At 49.0% G+C, this 16,252-nt stretch overlaps 1 protein-coding gene across 4 annotated transcripts in view; it reads right to left on the bottom strand.

Moving 5' to 3' along the window:
- NF1 (neurofibromin 1) overlaps positions 1–770 on the bottom strand; it is a 90,037-nt gene extending 89,267 nt beyond the window's left edge. For all 4 annotated transcript variants that reach the window (XM_086624768.1, XM_086624767.1, XM_086624769.1 and 1 more), the window contains exon 1: positions 711–770. In XM_086624768.1, the coding sequence (XP_086480894.1) occupies positions 711–770 (60 nt within the window). The remainder of the gene's footprint in view (positions 1–710) is intronic.
- Between the last annotated feature and the right edge of the window lie 15,482 nt (positions 771–16,252).

Here is a 16,252-nt window from a genome sequence, read left to right as displayed (position 1 = left end):
TGCTCCCAGTGATGCGGATGGAATTTCCCACTGACATCCACCGCTGCGCTGCGGGGAGCAGGCACAAACGCCGGAGCGCGTTCCCGCAGTCCCCCTGAACTCGCTGCTGGGGCTTCGCCTTCCTCCTGAGGAAGAAGACGGTGCAAAGCGAAGAAGTGAATTTCTCAGGAACGTCCATGAGAAGCAAACACACCTGCGGTAGGGGTGGGGGTGCAGAAGTTAAGAGGAACCGGGCACCCCGCCACCCCCCCCGCCCAGAACCGCCTCAAACGCCGCCGCACCTCGAGCAGACGGGCACAGGGGCGGCCGCTCGGCCGCCGGAGCGGGATCTCCCCTCCCGACAGAGGTGGGAAGCACCAGGTTGGCCAGGAAGGATAACGGGAGGGCGGGCGGGCGGCACCGGCCCCACCCAGCGCCCTGCCCGGCACAATGGGCGCCGCCGCCCCCGGCCGGGGCTGAGCGGGGCCCGGCTCCCCACACGGGCTGCAAACCGGCGGCGGGAGAGACGGCAGGAGGCAGCGCTCCCGCCCGCCACCCCCGCCCCGGGGAGGGGGACAGCCCCCCCCGCCGTTCGCCCCCTCCCCGCCCGCAGCGGCCCGCGACCCCGGCCCCCGCCAGCCCCGGCCCGCAGAGGCCCCTCACCGCCGGCCCCGGCCCAGCGCGGCGGGCCCGGCCGCGCCGCCGCCCCTCCTCCCGGCCGCCCCCGCTACCTGCTCATCGAAGCGGGTCACCACGGCCTGCACCCACTCCACCGGCTTGTGGGCCGCCATGTCCCCCCGCCTGCCCGGCCAGGGCCGGGGAGGATCCCCGCGGAGGGCGGCAGGAGAGGCGCCGGCGAGGGGGCGGGGGGGGTCTCTCCGTGTCCCAGGCGCGCTCCGCGGCCCTCAGCGCCCCGGGCCCGCCATGACACCACACCGGAAGCGGGCGCGCGAGCCGCCCCCGCCCGCCCGAGCAGCAGCGCCGCGGCCGCCGCGCCAGGGGGAGCGCCGAGACGCGGGCGGCGGCGCGCGGCGCCTGCGCGGTCGCGGGGACGCGCTGCGCATGCGCGCCGGTGGGGCGGGGCCGCGCCGCGCCTGCGCTCCCCCCGCCCCGCCCCGCCCCCGCGCCTGCGCCGCAGAGGGGCCGGGCGGGGCGCGGGAGGGGCTGTGCGCATGCGCCGTGCGCCGGGGCGGGGCTTTGCCAGCGCCGGCGGATCCGCCGCCCCGGGCGCGACCGGTAGCCGGTGCCGCCGGGCCCGGGGCTGCCCCGGCGGGCACGGGGCGCGGCGGGTACCGGGCAGGGCGGCGGGAGCGCGGCCGGGCCCCGCGGTTCTCCCCGAGCAGCCCCGCTCCCCGGCAGCGGCGAGGCCGAGCGCCGCTCGTGCTGTCGGTGCCCAGAACGGGCTGCGGGCCGTACTCTACGGCTGATCCTCCGGTTTCCCCGCGGGCGCTGCCCGACGGGCGGTTCGTTGTGCCCCGGCGGGGCGTGGAAGGGCCGCGCGGGGGATTCGGCTGCCCCCGCGGAATCGCGCCCAGGAGCGCTGGCACCGGGCAGCTGCCCCCGGCGCCACCGGAGGCGGAAGCACCCACCGCCGCTGAGCGGGGAGCGAGAGAGGCGAAACCCCCCCGAGTGCCGCGGTTTAACCCGTTAAAAACTACCGAAATGGTACGAACTACTCTTGGAAACAGGAGGGTTTAGTCCCTCGGGACGATTTGTTCCATCAGCTGCTGTAAACCCCGTCCCCACGCTTCGGCCGCGGGTGCTCGGGAGCGCTCCCCCCCCCAGGCTCCGGGCGGGCACGGCTCGGAGGTTCCGGAGGGATTTTACAGGATGCTTCACGCCGCCTCTGGGCAGAGACAAGACAGCTGGCAGGTGCGGACTTTATTCAAATTGCTATGGCCATTTCAAAGCCACGGACAGAGATTTATCCACAGTTTTGATGTTATACACAGACTGGAATGTATATCTGTATTTTACCTTTTAAATAAAAATGCTTATTCTTTAATAACTTAGTTTATTTCCATGTAACGGCTTCTGTCACATCTCCAGGCTTCCCTGCAGAACTCCAGCAATAACTAAAAACATGGAATGTAGCACACAAAAAATTCCTCCCCAGCCTGGTTATAGAGCACCCAGCCAATTGTTTACTCTTCGTGACTCAGAAAAGTAGGATACACGGATAACAAAAATAAACAGCCACTTCCAGTTTCCTTCTTGGGAATGTTAATTTGTTCTCGCTCTGGGCAGACAGAAGCACAAGACAAGTTAAAATTCTGACAATATAAACAAAGATGCAACTTGAGGTAAGACCTCTTGAACACAGGATTGAAAATTAACAAATGGGTACTGAAAAACTGGAGAATTAAATGGACTTTATTTGTTACTCCACCCAGCAGGGGCCTTGATTTGACTCAGAGACTCTTGCTATTATCATAGTACATATTAATTATTACTAGAAATAGCAATACGAAATATATTCTGACATGTATGTTCTTTCCCTGTAATTAACGAACAATGAAATCCCTGTAATTCGGATTTACAGTGTGAACAATTCCATTGCGTTCTAGCAACAAACTCAGGAACTTGGTTCACAGCAAATATTTGAAGAAGCAGATGTTTTATAAAAACATGAAAATCAGTTGCAAATATTTTATTAAAGAAAAAAGCAATCGGTTGAAGAATAAATAGCAGTTTTCTGTCTGTACAACGTGTGGTACCATCTTTCAGGAAATGCAAAATCATTCTGATTTATACAAACTGCAGAGTCTAATATTGGGCTGTTAAGTGCACTGAATTTTGTATTATTCATCTGCTGTGTACCATAAACTAGCTGTGGTGTAAAGGCCATCGATTCCTCTGCATTAGAGTGCATTAGAACGGGCAGCATTGATGTGTTTCAAGAAGATTTTAAGAACCAAATGTTGTCTTATGTTCTAGAAAAGTCTTCTAATATATTGGTTATATATTTCCATAACCAAACCAAACCTTCATGATATGTGTCTGTATTTGCTTAATTATCAAAACCTTAACAGAGTGGAATGAAGCTGGTCCCCAACTGTATTTGTGCATCTGAGCACAAAGAAAGGCTCAGTCGATAACCACATCAGCAAAAGAGCACTTTGCATCCCCGCACCATTTTATGAGCACTTGTTCCTCTCCCCAACATTCCCCTTGAAGAGGTAAATGGTTATTTCAGACTCTGGAACATAGGATGAGGCTAGGGGTCTGTTCTCCAAGACTTCCAGCTCCCACAGGCTTTCTTCCCCATGCAGGTGCACAGGGTACCCGGGAGCAGGGCCAGCACCGAGCTCCCCGAGATCACAGAGTCTGGTTCACTCCACTGCTCACCCAGAAGCTGTTTGGACCGACAGAAAAAGCTTTGTCACAAAAAATCATAAAAGCAGAAACGAACACAAAACATCCAATGCATTCAGAGGAGCAAAGATCTTACCTAGAATTGGTTATTAACTTATGATTAAAAAGACCTCTGAGGGCCAGGGCTTATCCTCCTCACACCCAGGAACTCCTCCAGCGGTCCCTTGGGCTGGCAGAGAAGCAGGAGCAGCAGCGTTTGGCAGACAGGCAGGAACAAACAGCTGAAAATTGTAGCACCTGCAACCAGCTCAGCTCCATCTGGGAAGGGTCCCCCTGTTGGAAACACCAGCCTTAAAACCAGTCTGAAACTGTGTGGAGTGAGGCCTCACTCGGGCTGCGGACATCCGCGCTCTGCCAGCGCTGTCCTGGCGGGAGATGGGATCGCTCGTCCCTGGCTGGCACCTGCCTCCGGGAGGGATCGCACCACCACTCCCAGAACTGCTGTCTGTTATTTTTCCCAGCAAGTCCATTGCTCCGCTTACAGACCGTGCCCGGGCAGCACAGCCGCGCAGGCAGAGCACTCCCTGGGCTGACATACCCTTCAAATTCCCAGCAGACAGCAGTTCTGGGATTCCTGGAGGCAGAACCGCTCCTCTGGGCCCTTCCTCCACGAATTTGTCAAATCTCCTTTTCAACTGTTTATATATTTGCTCTCTAAGTATCCCATAGCAATCAGGCAGGAATAATACCCACTTAAGGCAATACAGCCACAATATTCAGAGAGATCTCTGCATTCTGCCAAAATCTAACCAATAATAATTCATGGATGGGGTAGGAAAGGGCTCCAGCTTACGGATACGCTCATGAAGAACATGTCTCAAAAAGCAGCATCAAAAATATTTTCCTACTGTTCTGGAGTGAAGCTAAACAAACAAACTTAAGCAAATGAGGAAGGAAGGGAGGAAGGAAGAGATTTGCCAAGTTTTTGGTGAGAGGTGACTTAATCTCCCTAAGCTACACACCCCTTAAACAAGGGGTTTAATCTAAGAGCTGGCCGCCTCCCAGTGAAAGCTGGGCAGCCTCACTGGCAGTGCCAGAGCCCTTTCTCCTTTGAGATACGGGATTCTTTCCCCGCTATTTGCACTCCAAGAGGACATCGCTCCAACAGATCCGTCCATTAGAGGGCATTAGAGGCCACCACAATCCCTGAAGTTTGACCTGGACGAGAGGAAGATCATCCGTATTTCTTTTCGTTTGATAAATGAGTGGTGGGTTTGTATTCTTTCCACGGCGGGTACTTAATTGACTTATCTGACATGTGCTGGCTAAATTTCAAAATGTGAAGAAACTTCTTCTGAAAGATTAAGCCACGTTTTTTTTTTTGTGTGTGTTCTTTGCTTCCCAATTCCTCCCTGACTGCGGTAAGATCTGTTAAATACGAGCAAAGCAAGCAAATGATCTGACTAGATTAATAGTAATCACAGGACAATGGATTATACTTTAGAGAAGTGAGAGATTCTATACGAAATTCACATTGGAACTTTAATCCTAGAAAGTCTAATTAGCAAAGGATAATTAAAATTGTAGCACATTGTTTCACACAATCGATTTCTAAATGCAAATATTTCTGTTCCAGTAGAAATCTCATTTGGATGCAAAACGCCAGGAGTTTAATCCCTGATACTTGATCTCATACACGGAAACAGCCCCTTATCAAGACGTCACAACAGCTCAGATATTCTAAAGGAACTTATGGCACAGAATATTTTCTGAAACCAAGGCTCATGCGACGCGCCGGACATGGATCAAGACACACTAGGTCAGTGTCTGCCACTTCGCCGTAGGGGTATAACAAAGTTCTTTGTCAAATCCCAGCTGAAGTTTGTTTGATCACAGTCTCTCCTAAAAACCTCAGAGGAGTGAGATCATTTAGTGCATCTACTTTTTTCTTCCCCTAGCAAGCAATGCCTTTCCCAGATATTGCAGTCATTGGCAGAGGTCAAGTTACTCAAATATTATAAAGCAATATTTTAATTGTTCTGGATGACTAATCAGCTCAGCCTAGATTATCGTGCTGCCCCGAAGGATAATTAGAAGTTATCACTTCCTCTCCCTGAAATTCTGTTTCCTTACTCATTTATCATACAGCAGAAGTCAAAAAGAGATTTCACAGGAGAGGCAGACCAGGCAGACCTGGTGATTCCAGTACTGACTGAGATTTTCTGGCTTCTTTTCTGTGTGATCTCACAGAAAGGGCAGGAGCTTTAGTCCCGGAAAGCGAGGTGGGGGTCTGGGCTCTCCCTGGGAGAGATCAGGAGAGACCAAAATGTCCTAACAGCTGCAGACCAGTCATGAACTTCCTGTGCTCCTTCACTGTAAGGTGTTTTCACTGGATTTGGTATTCCAGGTGAAACGATTGTGCTTTACTTTCTAATGGCACTGAAACACTTCAGCATCGTTCTTCTCCTTCGTAACAATTCCCGAATATTGCAGGGATCGCAGCTCTGTTACTGGGAAGTGCAGATTAACTCCCCATTAACTCCCTACAGCGGATTCTACTACAAACAACACAAACTTTTACCTCCTTCTCTTGGCTGTGCTGTGATTGTTTTTTATGTTTTTAATCTTTGTGCCTCAGATGGCTGTGTGCTGCTGCGGTGTGGGACAGCTGCCTCCGGCCAGAGCTCTGGGTGGCTACAGCCATAAGCCATCTTCTGCTAAGGACCAACGACACTCATTAGCTTTGTTGTAACCGTGTCTGTAAAAGGCTTGGGACCTTCTAACTGCTTCCACAAACTGCTCCCCAGGGAAAGCAGTCTTGGTTTTCCAGCCTCTGAATTTCTATTTGGGGCCCTGACTGTTTCATTAGGAAACACTAAATGGTACCTGTTCCTTCATACCTGTTTTGTTCTTTTCCAGCAATCTTTTGTCTTTGCTGTTCACGGCTCTCTTGTTGTTTGGGAGTATTCCTAAGGACATCCTACGCTCCGTTCCCACTCAGCGCTGAATTCTCTGAATTCTGCAGCAATGCACTAATGCACTAGGTCTCATTACCTGAACGCAGATTGTAAGATATGGCAGACCTCACATAAAGGATTTTGCTAATCACTGCCTTTGCCAGAGCATCCAGCATCATTCCAACCCTTCCCAGAAACTGGATATTCCTACATGTTTAGTAAATTCGCCCACTGACTCATCCAAGGCATGTTCCTACTCTCAATCTTACATGTGTATCCATCTAAAAACATCCCTCTTAAACCTGTCAGCACTATTGTCTGATGCCTTTTAAGCAAAACCCATTAACATTTGCACACCTCTTCTCTCACCTGGCAGCAAAGCCAGCGAACCTGCTCCGGGTACATCCCCCTGGAGCACGGCCCACCTGGGAACACGTACGCTCTTCGTGTCTGGTTTTTGCTGGACCATACACATTCACTCTCCTCTCAGCTTGTTTTCAGCATCCACCTACTCTGCATTCTGCAGTGCGTAACCTGCACAGTGTTTCCACTCTCAGCAACACTCCTTCTGAGTAAGGCCTTATCCTTTGTCCTGCTTTCAGCTGGGACAGAGTCAGCTCTTCTTTTTAGCAGCCAGAAGAGCCCCGTGGTTTGGTTTTAGTCTGGGGCTCGTTGTGAGAAGGACGTTGATAACGCACTGACGTTTACAGTTGGCATTGAGGCCTCAGGGACTTCGCAGCTTCCCCTGGTTTTGCCCATGTGCAGGAGCACAACAGGCTGGGGGGCATGGCCGGGACAGAGGGTCCACAACTCCTTGTATGATTTGAATTTAGATATCATGCAGTGTCATGCCCAGTATAAAAATGAGGGTTGACTGGAGAAAAAGGGCTTTTGCTCTTCCAGGGCTCCCACTCTGGGACTCTTGGAGTACTCTTTCTCTCTCTCTCTCTTTTTGGGCCTCTCACTCTTGCAGGATTGTGATGTCAGGAGATAGCCGTTTCAGGATCGTTAGTCCGAGACAGGGTGGGTCACCAAGTGCTGAGCAATTACACTGTGCATCACTAGTTTGTATATATTATTATCATTATACATATATATATATTCATATATTATTAGTAGTAGTAAATTGTTCTTATCTCAGCCCACGGGTCTCTTTCCCTTTTCCCCTTTAATTCTCTTCCCCATCCCCTGGGGCTGGTGAGGGTGAGCAGGCAGCTGTGTGGCCTTTAGTTGCCGGCCGGGCTAAGCCACGACATCCTTACTTCACTGGGCAGGATTCTCGGTAAAATCATCCTATATTTGCTGGAGCGCTTGTCTTCCTAAAGCTTTCTAGTGCCTCGTGATCAGCTGTGTCAAAGGCTGCTCACACCCAAACAAACCTACCCAACAAGTCACAGATGAATGCTCATCACTCACATGAACTGTGAAATTAAACCAGTTTCAACTTGCTCAGGGACACAATAAAAGACTGGGCCTGATACTTTATTTTCCCTTGACACTATATAAAGCCCTGTATAACTTCCATTATTTCTTAATTCGATCAGCTGATTTTAGATTATCATCACACAGTCTCAGAGCCAGGATTTCGATTCAGTAACATCAGCACATCATAGAATCCTAGAATGGTTTGGGTTGGAAGGGACCTCAAAGATCATCCAGTTCCAACCCCCCTGCCATGGGCAGGGACACCCTCCACTACACCAGGTTGCCCAAAGCCTCATCCAACCTGGCCTGGAACACTTCCAGGGATGGGGCAGCCACAGCTTCTCAGGGCAACCTGTGCCAGTGCCTCACCACCTTCATTGTAAAAAATTTTTTCCTTATATCTAATCTAAATCTCCCCTCTTTCAGTTTAAAGCCATTGCCCCGTGTCCTGTCACTACACACCCTTGTCCAAAGCCCCTCTCCAGCTTTCCTGTAGCCCCTTTAGGCACTGGAAGGCTGCTGGAAGGTCTCTCCGGAGCCTTCTCTTCTCCAGGCTGAACAGCCCCAACTCTCCCAGCCTGTCTCCATAGCAGAGGTGCTCCAGCCCTCGGAAGCGTGTCTTTCGTTGGCGTGTCCAAGCTCTAAGCTCTGCTGACACAACAGTGTTCGTACCACACTCCTGCTCAATCCAGCAATGACCAAATGGCTGCTGTCAAAAACATGTGATTTACTTCCACAGTTATGAGCCAATGGTTTAGCAAAGATCTGCATAAAATCACAGCTGGTGGATCTGTATTGTTATTTTAACTCACTCTAAACACAGGTACTGGTGCAGCGTGCAGAAATGCCACAGGCCGTTCACCAAAGATCACCTTTTTATCCTCCTCTCTCCTCTCAAGTAACCAGGTGTAGGAGAGAGACTGAGGAGGGAAAGGAAAGTGTCTGATGGAAAGATAAGTCTTTAAGAACTGAGAGAATCTCAAGACCAGAATTTAGTTTTCTGCCTCTTTAACAACCTTTTTGTAACTCAGGTTAGCTTGTATGAATTTATGAATATAAAGACTCTTTGTTACTGCACAGTTTTTACCAAATGCTGCTCTATTTCCTTCCCATGAGTCATGCCATTAGCTTACGCTGCCCGATTTAATTTCAACCGCTGCTTAAGCCCTCACGAGCTTTTCTAAAATAACATTTTTAAAAAGCTTATTTGAAATAGATATCAAAGAGTTTGAACGGATCCACTGCCCTGTGGATCCAGTACATGCTGGTTTGCTGAGCTTCCAAATAATCCTCAACAGCGCCGAGTCCCCAGCTGCAGTGGTTTAGAGCTGCTGTAAAACGGAGCTAACAACTGAGAAGGAAGCTCACCTAGGACAGAAAGCAACACTACCACTACTGGAAAATCTCTGAGGAGAAACATAAGAAGGTAAATTTTAATCCCATCGAAATTAATTAGACTTGAGGGTCATCCTTTACCTGGTGATGGGAGAAAGAGAGAGATAAATGGGCATTTGCTAAATTTACAGTCACTTGCTAAGCAACCAGGGCTTCTATTTTTGCTGCTGTCTCTGAAGCACTGCTGCACTTGGCACTGCGCAGTGCTTTTATCAATGGCAAATCGTGAGCTGACTGGCACTAATGTCAAGACCTCAGTCTGAAATAATAATTAACTGCCGGCCTGCTACCTCATAGTAAAGTCTTATGTGAACTCTGGGAAGCAATGCAGAGGTCTATGGTATCACTTCCCACCATCTTTTCTTTCGTACAGATAAAGCCACAAAGAAAAAGGATAGTAGGAAGGATCTGCTGGACATGTTGAGGGGTGTTTCTTGTTTCTGAGAACAGTGGGCATCTAATTATTTTTAATCCTTAAAGCAACAGCATCCCTGGCACTGCGAAGGACCCCAGAACCATGGCCCGCTTGGGAACACATGTTTTCATTTGCACTTTCCTGGTAAGCTCTTGGTTGGTGGCCAAACCTAGGTCCAGTCTTTCTTTTTGTATCTTTTTTTTAATTATCTGGCCACATGGGCAATGAAAATGTTGGAGAATCAAACTGCTGGCCACCAGTGGCTATTGTTGCCCTAAACTTGAACCTGACCCTTTAAGGATCTGGGCACTCATTAAGTCATTTTGCAGGGCACTCATTAACCCACGTTGCATTTTTGTAATCTTTTTTTCATTACGGGTGTAATCTTGCAGTACTACAGGTCCACAGATTTCCTAAGTATCTTAGAAGCAGCAGCAAAACTAAGGCACCACCTCTGCCTTACTTGCAGTCATGGCAGGGATTGAGAAACAGGAAGAAAGTGTTCCAAAGCTGCAAAGGGCAGGGAAAAATGCCAAGCTCTTTGGAGAGTATGTAGTATGACAGGAAAAGGCGGCTCCAAAAGAAAGGAGAGAAGGCAAGAGGGAAAAATACTTCCTAGCTCAGTAAGGAAAAGGAAAAGACAAGATTACACCTGTGAAGCACACGAGCTTCCCCCAGCTTAATCCTGTCATGGAATTGCACATAAAATACGTTGCTGTATTAGACCGGCAGGATTGAAGTGGTCAATTCGTCTTTTCCTTCCATACAGAAACAGCCACACTGCTATAAAAGGCTATTTCTAGTCTGAAAAGCAAAAATATTGCGCAGTCCTGTGCACTTTTACAGCTGTGTAGCTATATCTTTATCAGAGCTTTCACTGGCACATTGATCTAAGTTTTTTAAAAAAAAATTACACTCTATCTTGACATAGTAATGGTAGTACAACCTTCAAATATAGTCCGAAAGGCATTGATTGAGCTGTCTTGAGACGGAAGGCTTTGTCACACTACCAGGGAAGACTCTAATTGCAGGTTAAAGATTAGAAGCTGCACAGACATAAATCGAGCGTGAGTAAGTGTGCCCAGCCTCCGCGCGGCGGCTTTCTGGCCCTTACAGCGCAGTTGTGTAACACAGCTCTTCACCACACAACGTGCTGCTTGCATTCCAGCAGCGTGTAAGGACTCACGCTGACTCCTAGAGCCCTGTGTATCAGGTGCTGTACAAACACAGATTAAAAAGAAATCCTTCCTTGTAACCCTAAAAGATGATCGAGGCAAAGCCAAGAGGGCAAACAGAAGCTCGGCAAGCTGGTACGGCTGACTCAGTGGTCACGCAGCCGGTTGGTAACGCAGCCATGAGCACAACGTCAGGCTCCTGGCTCCTGCCTTTCCTGCTAGAAAACTGTCTCTTCACCAGATCTTCAGAGAACAGTTGAATTATGTCCAGAAGAATATAGGCTTGGAGCTTAGCGGCATAAGTGAGGATGAACACTAATTCGTAGCTTCTAATTCGGACACTGTAGCAATAAAAAGTGAGTTTACCCATTTTTTATTTACTACTATAGCAACGGTAGGTATTACATCACTAAGATCTACATTGCCTCGTGTATTGCTACAAACACTGCTATCAGCCTTCTAATTGCACCGTAAACCGTGTTTGGTGGCACCGGATGTTCGTATTGCGTGACGTTGCATCGGTGCCCGACGAGGCACCGCCACATGATGCCACGGCATTACATCCGGCATCGGTCGGACCGCTCCAGCCGCGGGACCGACGGCTCGCCCCGAGCCCTGCTGTCTGTTTGCAGTGAAGCAGCAGCGTGTGACAGTCCCCTCCTCTTCCACGGGATGCTCTTCTGCAGTGTGTTCTCCTACAGCAGCGTGCCCCGCACGCGGATCCTGGCCTGACCTGAAGCAGCAGATGAGGACATCTACTGAGAGCACCCAGAGCCCCCGTAATTCAGCGCTCTGTGTGCCAAGCTCCCACCATCAGCCTCGGGAGGGATAAAGAGAGTCCATAGATAAAGAAGAGAGCTCTAAAGAAGAAAGCCATAGCTTTCTCTTCCGACTGCAAAGACACCGAGAGACTGCACTGCTGGACATTCCCGCTGCTGTAAAAATGAGCAGCCATCTCTTGCAAAAAGTTACAATGAGATACCAGGGTCATGTTTGGTAATAAACTCTCCCAAATCGTTGCCAGATTTTATACAAAATCTTGCCCAATTCCTCTTCCCCTCACCTGTTTTTCCTTCTCCTCCTCCTGTCATGCTTTGATTCAAGATTAGAAATGTCTATCAGTAATGTGAGTGCTGAGACTGTGATATAACTGAGAATACTCACTTTTACACAAATGTCACTAGTACCTTTACTAACTCCACCTGTATTTTATTCTGAACATGTCTACCTGGAGAAGTTCTGCCCTCTGAGCTTCAGATGTGTTTGTGGGAATTTTCCTAAAAGCAATGGGAAATTTACATGTTTCCTAATAAAGAAACTTTTGGTCTCAGGCCATGACTTTTGTTTGCCTTAATACCTGTCTTTACACTACTATTTATTCAAGTTCATATTCTAATATTTACTTTAAGACTCCTTTACACCACTCTTACTCTGTACACACTGGGCAAACAGGGACCCATTCACGGTGTAACATAAAAAGCTGCACTGCAAATAAGCAAGTTCCCATTTTCTCCCCCCACTCTTACACCTATTTCCAACATTTTTACAACTCATCAAAATGGGGGCTCGAAAAGATCTTAAGAAATTATCTTGCCCAACCTCCAGCTTCAAAGAACCTCCAATTCTTTCAAATTCTTCACCTTTTTGGCAGCCCTCTGCATATGTTCCCTGTAGCAACAGGCCTGAATACAAACCTCCCAAATATTTTCAAGTTCAGTTCCACATCAGCTCAGGCCCATCTCTGATCTGTAAGCAAACACTCATTATCTGTAAGGAACCTGCTCTTTCCCAAGTCAGCTGCAGCAGGAATGCAGCCTCGTCTGTCTCCAGGCAGAAGCTGTCAGACACAATCCTGTAATTCCCCAACATGCTGACTTTTTCTATTCTTATTATTTTATTCATCTGCTTTACAGAATGTTGGTAGTCTACCTCTTTAATTTTTCCTACCCAACTTGCTTTTCTATAAATTGAATTTATAGAAAATTTATTGAAATTTACAATGACACCCTTCATGCAACTGATTTTCCCTCTGTTCGCATAATCCTGCCAGTCCAAAGTCAAAACTCTGATTTCATAAAAAGCAAAAAATGTTCTTCCTATTGTAAACTTGTTCAGCAGTTTATTACTGACTGCATCTGAGGTTGGCATAGATCTCTGTACGTTTCTGCCTTGGCTCAGATATCTAAAAAGAAAAGAAGAAGAGGCTATTTCATATTTACACAAAAGTGTACGGGACTGGAAGGATTCAGAATATTCTCTGCTATCTTGTTACCTGTTAGAGTTGGCCGGGACATGGCCCGTACTCTGACTCGTTATGTGACTGCTTTGACACTCCTCTGGCCTCACGTCTTCTTCCCAGTCCCAGCCCCTTCCAGCTCCTGCACGATCCCACCAGGCAGAAGAGAGCACACATCTCCTCCTCAGAGCCCACCCCAAGGGCTGCAGGGACACTCTGCTTCCTCACCGCTCCGCTCGCCTGCCCGCCCAGGGCCTCTGCCCTGCTCTGCCCGGAATACTCAACCGTGCCGTACTTACCGGGAGCAGGGAATGAAAAGCAGGACAGAAGAATAAGCAGTCCAAGAAAGGCTATTTTAAATCTGGCAGACAGGGCTTGTGGCAGACCAGGACATCAGCCGGACAGATCCTTCGCCTCCGTATGGAAGTGAGATGAGTCTGTCCCATCGGACAGCACTGCTGTGCTGAGAGCTCCCTCCGTGCTGATCGGCGCTGCCCGCCAGTCCTGGGTGCCCTGAAAACGGAAGTCAAATTAGGAATCTGGCACCTTGGGGAAGGAAGGGAAGCAAGTTTGCAAAGTGAAAAAAAAACCAGAGGGGACTGAAGTACAGCTCAGCAGCCGAACAAGAGCTAAGCCACATCTGCCTGGAGCCTGCAGCTGCGCTGGCAAAGCCAAGGGGGCCAAGAGGGGCACCGTCTCTCCAGCAGCTCCCGGGCTGCCTGCCCATGCTGCTTGTGGCGGGAAGAGAGGGCAGGAGAGAAGAGGCCTGTGCTGAAGCTTCGAATTTCTTTTCCGTGCGTTCGACAGGAAGCTGGCCCGGACTAGACCTTTGCTCAAACCCCATCAAGCATTAGCAGGAATCTGTCGAGGAGCGTCTCCGTGTTCAGGCAAATGGCACACAGGGATTGCCGAAGGGCACTGCCCCTGTACCACTCACCCTGCACGAACTCCAGTATGCCACCAGGCCTGACTTTCTATTGTTTAACACCTCTGCCTTAGTTTATATCATTGCCTCACGGTACATTTTGCTTGGATGTAGGAGGCTTCTAAATCTACAGGGTAGAAGAGAAACTGCTCCACAAAACAATTAGTATTCAGTTACCGTATTTTGCAGTTCTCATAAGACTTAGCATCTCTGTCTCAGAGCACCGCGTTACCCTTCCTGAACCGAGCTGGTTATAATTAAGTTTGGTATAAGTCTGGGCTTAATGACTTGCCCAAATTCTCTGGGAAGTAGGTAGCAAAGTTAGGAAAAGCAGCTAGCTCTTCTGATCCCACACCCCGTGCTTTGGCCACGAGGCCCTGCATCCTCTCTGACTTTAACAAACCAGTTAGAACACTGTTTTTAACCCTGGTTATAATGAGAGACGTGGTGTTTCGCACCACTGTAAATGATCAGACATAATGGCAGAGGAGAGTGAGGGAACTGAAGCCAAAGGAACACAAAACAGCTCAGTAACATTTTTCCGGCGCAGTGGGAAAGAATGTCATTTCAAATCAGAGGGAAACACCGCAGCCCGAGTGCCCGCGCCTGCCAGGCACCACGCTGCTCCCGCGCGGAGCCGCGACGCCTTCGAACACGTTGAAGTTATGGGCAGCTGGGTTCAGAGGCAACACGGGCCGAAGAGGAACACATAAAACCAGTTTGGTTTAGTAAGGATCTCTGAAAGAAGTGAAATAGCTGCGTGGTGAGGGCAGGGATATTTGAGATTACGCTGACTTATATTTAGGGGTGGATCCGGTGAACTCGAGCGAGGCTGACGGGCTTTCGCTGTCATACAGGGACCCCTTTCTACTCTCCTTGTTTAGGACAGTTCAAGTTCAAAACTCAGCGTGACCTTCAGCCATCTGAGATAACAGCGCCGTAACTTCAGAGGGTAAATTTAGCACGGGTGTTTCTGAAAGCAGCTCCCTTACAAGCTGCAATACCACGGCCAGCTTGCAAAGAAGCAACGGGTTTGAACCTACAGGGAATCAACTCGAAACTCTCTCCCTTATTCCAGTGCAGCTGCTCGTCACACCAGCGCTGAATTCACCACCCACACTGAGCCATCGGCCCCATTTCTTACACCCAAAGATGTGGTCCAGAAGTTATAAAATCCCAAAGAGACCAAAAGAATGCAGAGAAAAATCATGTAGTCTCTCTCTGATATTCCATCTGTGCAACATCTCCACAGCATGCTCTTCCAGGACACCTCTACAGATTAACCCCTTAGGTACCAGATGTTCATCAATTTATGACCACCTACAGAACACTAATTCTAATTCTCAGGATAAGCAGTGACGAATAAGCTCCAGAGCAATGAGGGAGAAGGGGACAGAGAAACGACAGCTCAGAATTACGACAGGGGAGCTGGTCTCATCTAGTGCGTGAAGTGCCTGTGGGAAAATCATACGATGATGCTCCCGGCAGCGTCACAATGACCCTGAGAAAGTGGCCTCATCTCCCCGCTTCCCCTCCCAGCCACTGTTTGTCTTGTCTATTTAGACTGCGACCTTATCGGGGCCAGAAGCCCCAAACTAAGCAGCTAAACTGTGCCAATGTTACCTGTAGTCACCAGGCAAATAACAACATGTCCATGAAATGAAGTACCAGCTGAAACCGTACCCGTCACAGCAGCATTTCACAGCACGGAATACACCGGCACGGGTGGCGGGGAGAGACTGAGAGGGGCAAAGACTGCTTAGAGTTTTAAAAAAATGTTCCCAGTATACGAAATTGCAAAGCCTAGTACACAAGGTCTCACACAGTCTAAACAGCTTCTTGCAGGACTGGGGTGTTGCTTTATTTGTATGTCAAGTTTTTTTAATCCTTCAACTGGTGGAGCTGTCACTTGGACCACCTTCACTTTCTACTGAACTTCCACACTATTTGATCATTGCTTGGCAAGTCCAAGTATTTTGGCCTAAAGCTTTTCAAAGAGAAAAGGAATTTTTTCACTCAATTCCCACAGTAACTCAATAAGCACTTAGCACACGACTCTCAGTGCATTTAAAAATATCTTTTTGTTTGAGTTAGATCTTCTTCATTCAGTTTTTCCTTTTATCTTCTCTTGTGTCTCCACAAACTCATGCTGAACTTTCTCCATCCCAAGGAGTCGACTCAAAACAAACGGCACCTTGTGAATTATTAACAGCGTAGACTATAAATAGCGTAATTGTTAATGACAGCCAAACCACCAAGATGTGTGCGCTATTTATTGCTACTTTGGTCTTGGTGTGACTGGCCCTAGTTGTTCCCTTACCTATCATCTGTCAGGAATGCTTTATGGAACGACAGCTATGAGGAGGGAGGACATAACTTGTGGGCCCAAAAAGCACCATGGGCTTTTCTGGTGCTTTGCTATGTATTTTA

This window comes from Tauraco erythrolophus, chromosome 21 (genome assembly GCF_009769465.1).
Source record: "Tauraco erythrolophus isolate bTauEry1 chromosome 21, bTauEry1.pri, whole genome shotgun sequence".
Lineage (NCBI taxonomy): Eukaryota > Metazoa > Chordata > Aves > Musophagiformes > Musophagidae > Tauraco > Tauraco erythrolophus.
This window is presented reverse-complemented; position numbering and strand designations above follow the sequence as displayed.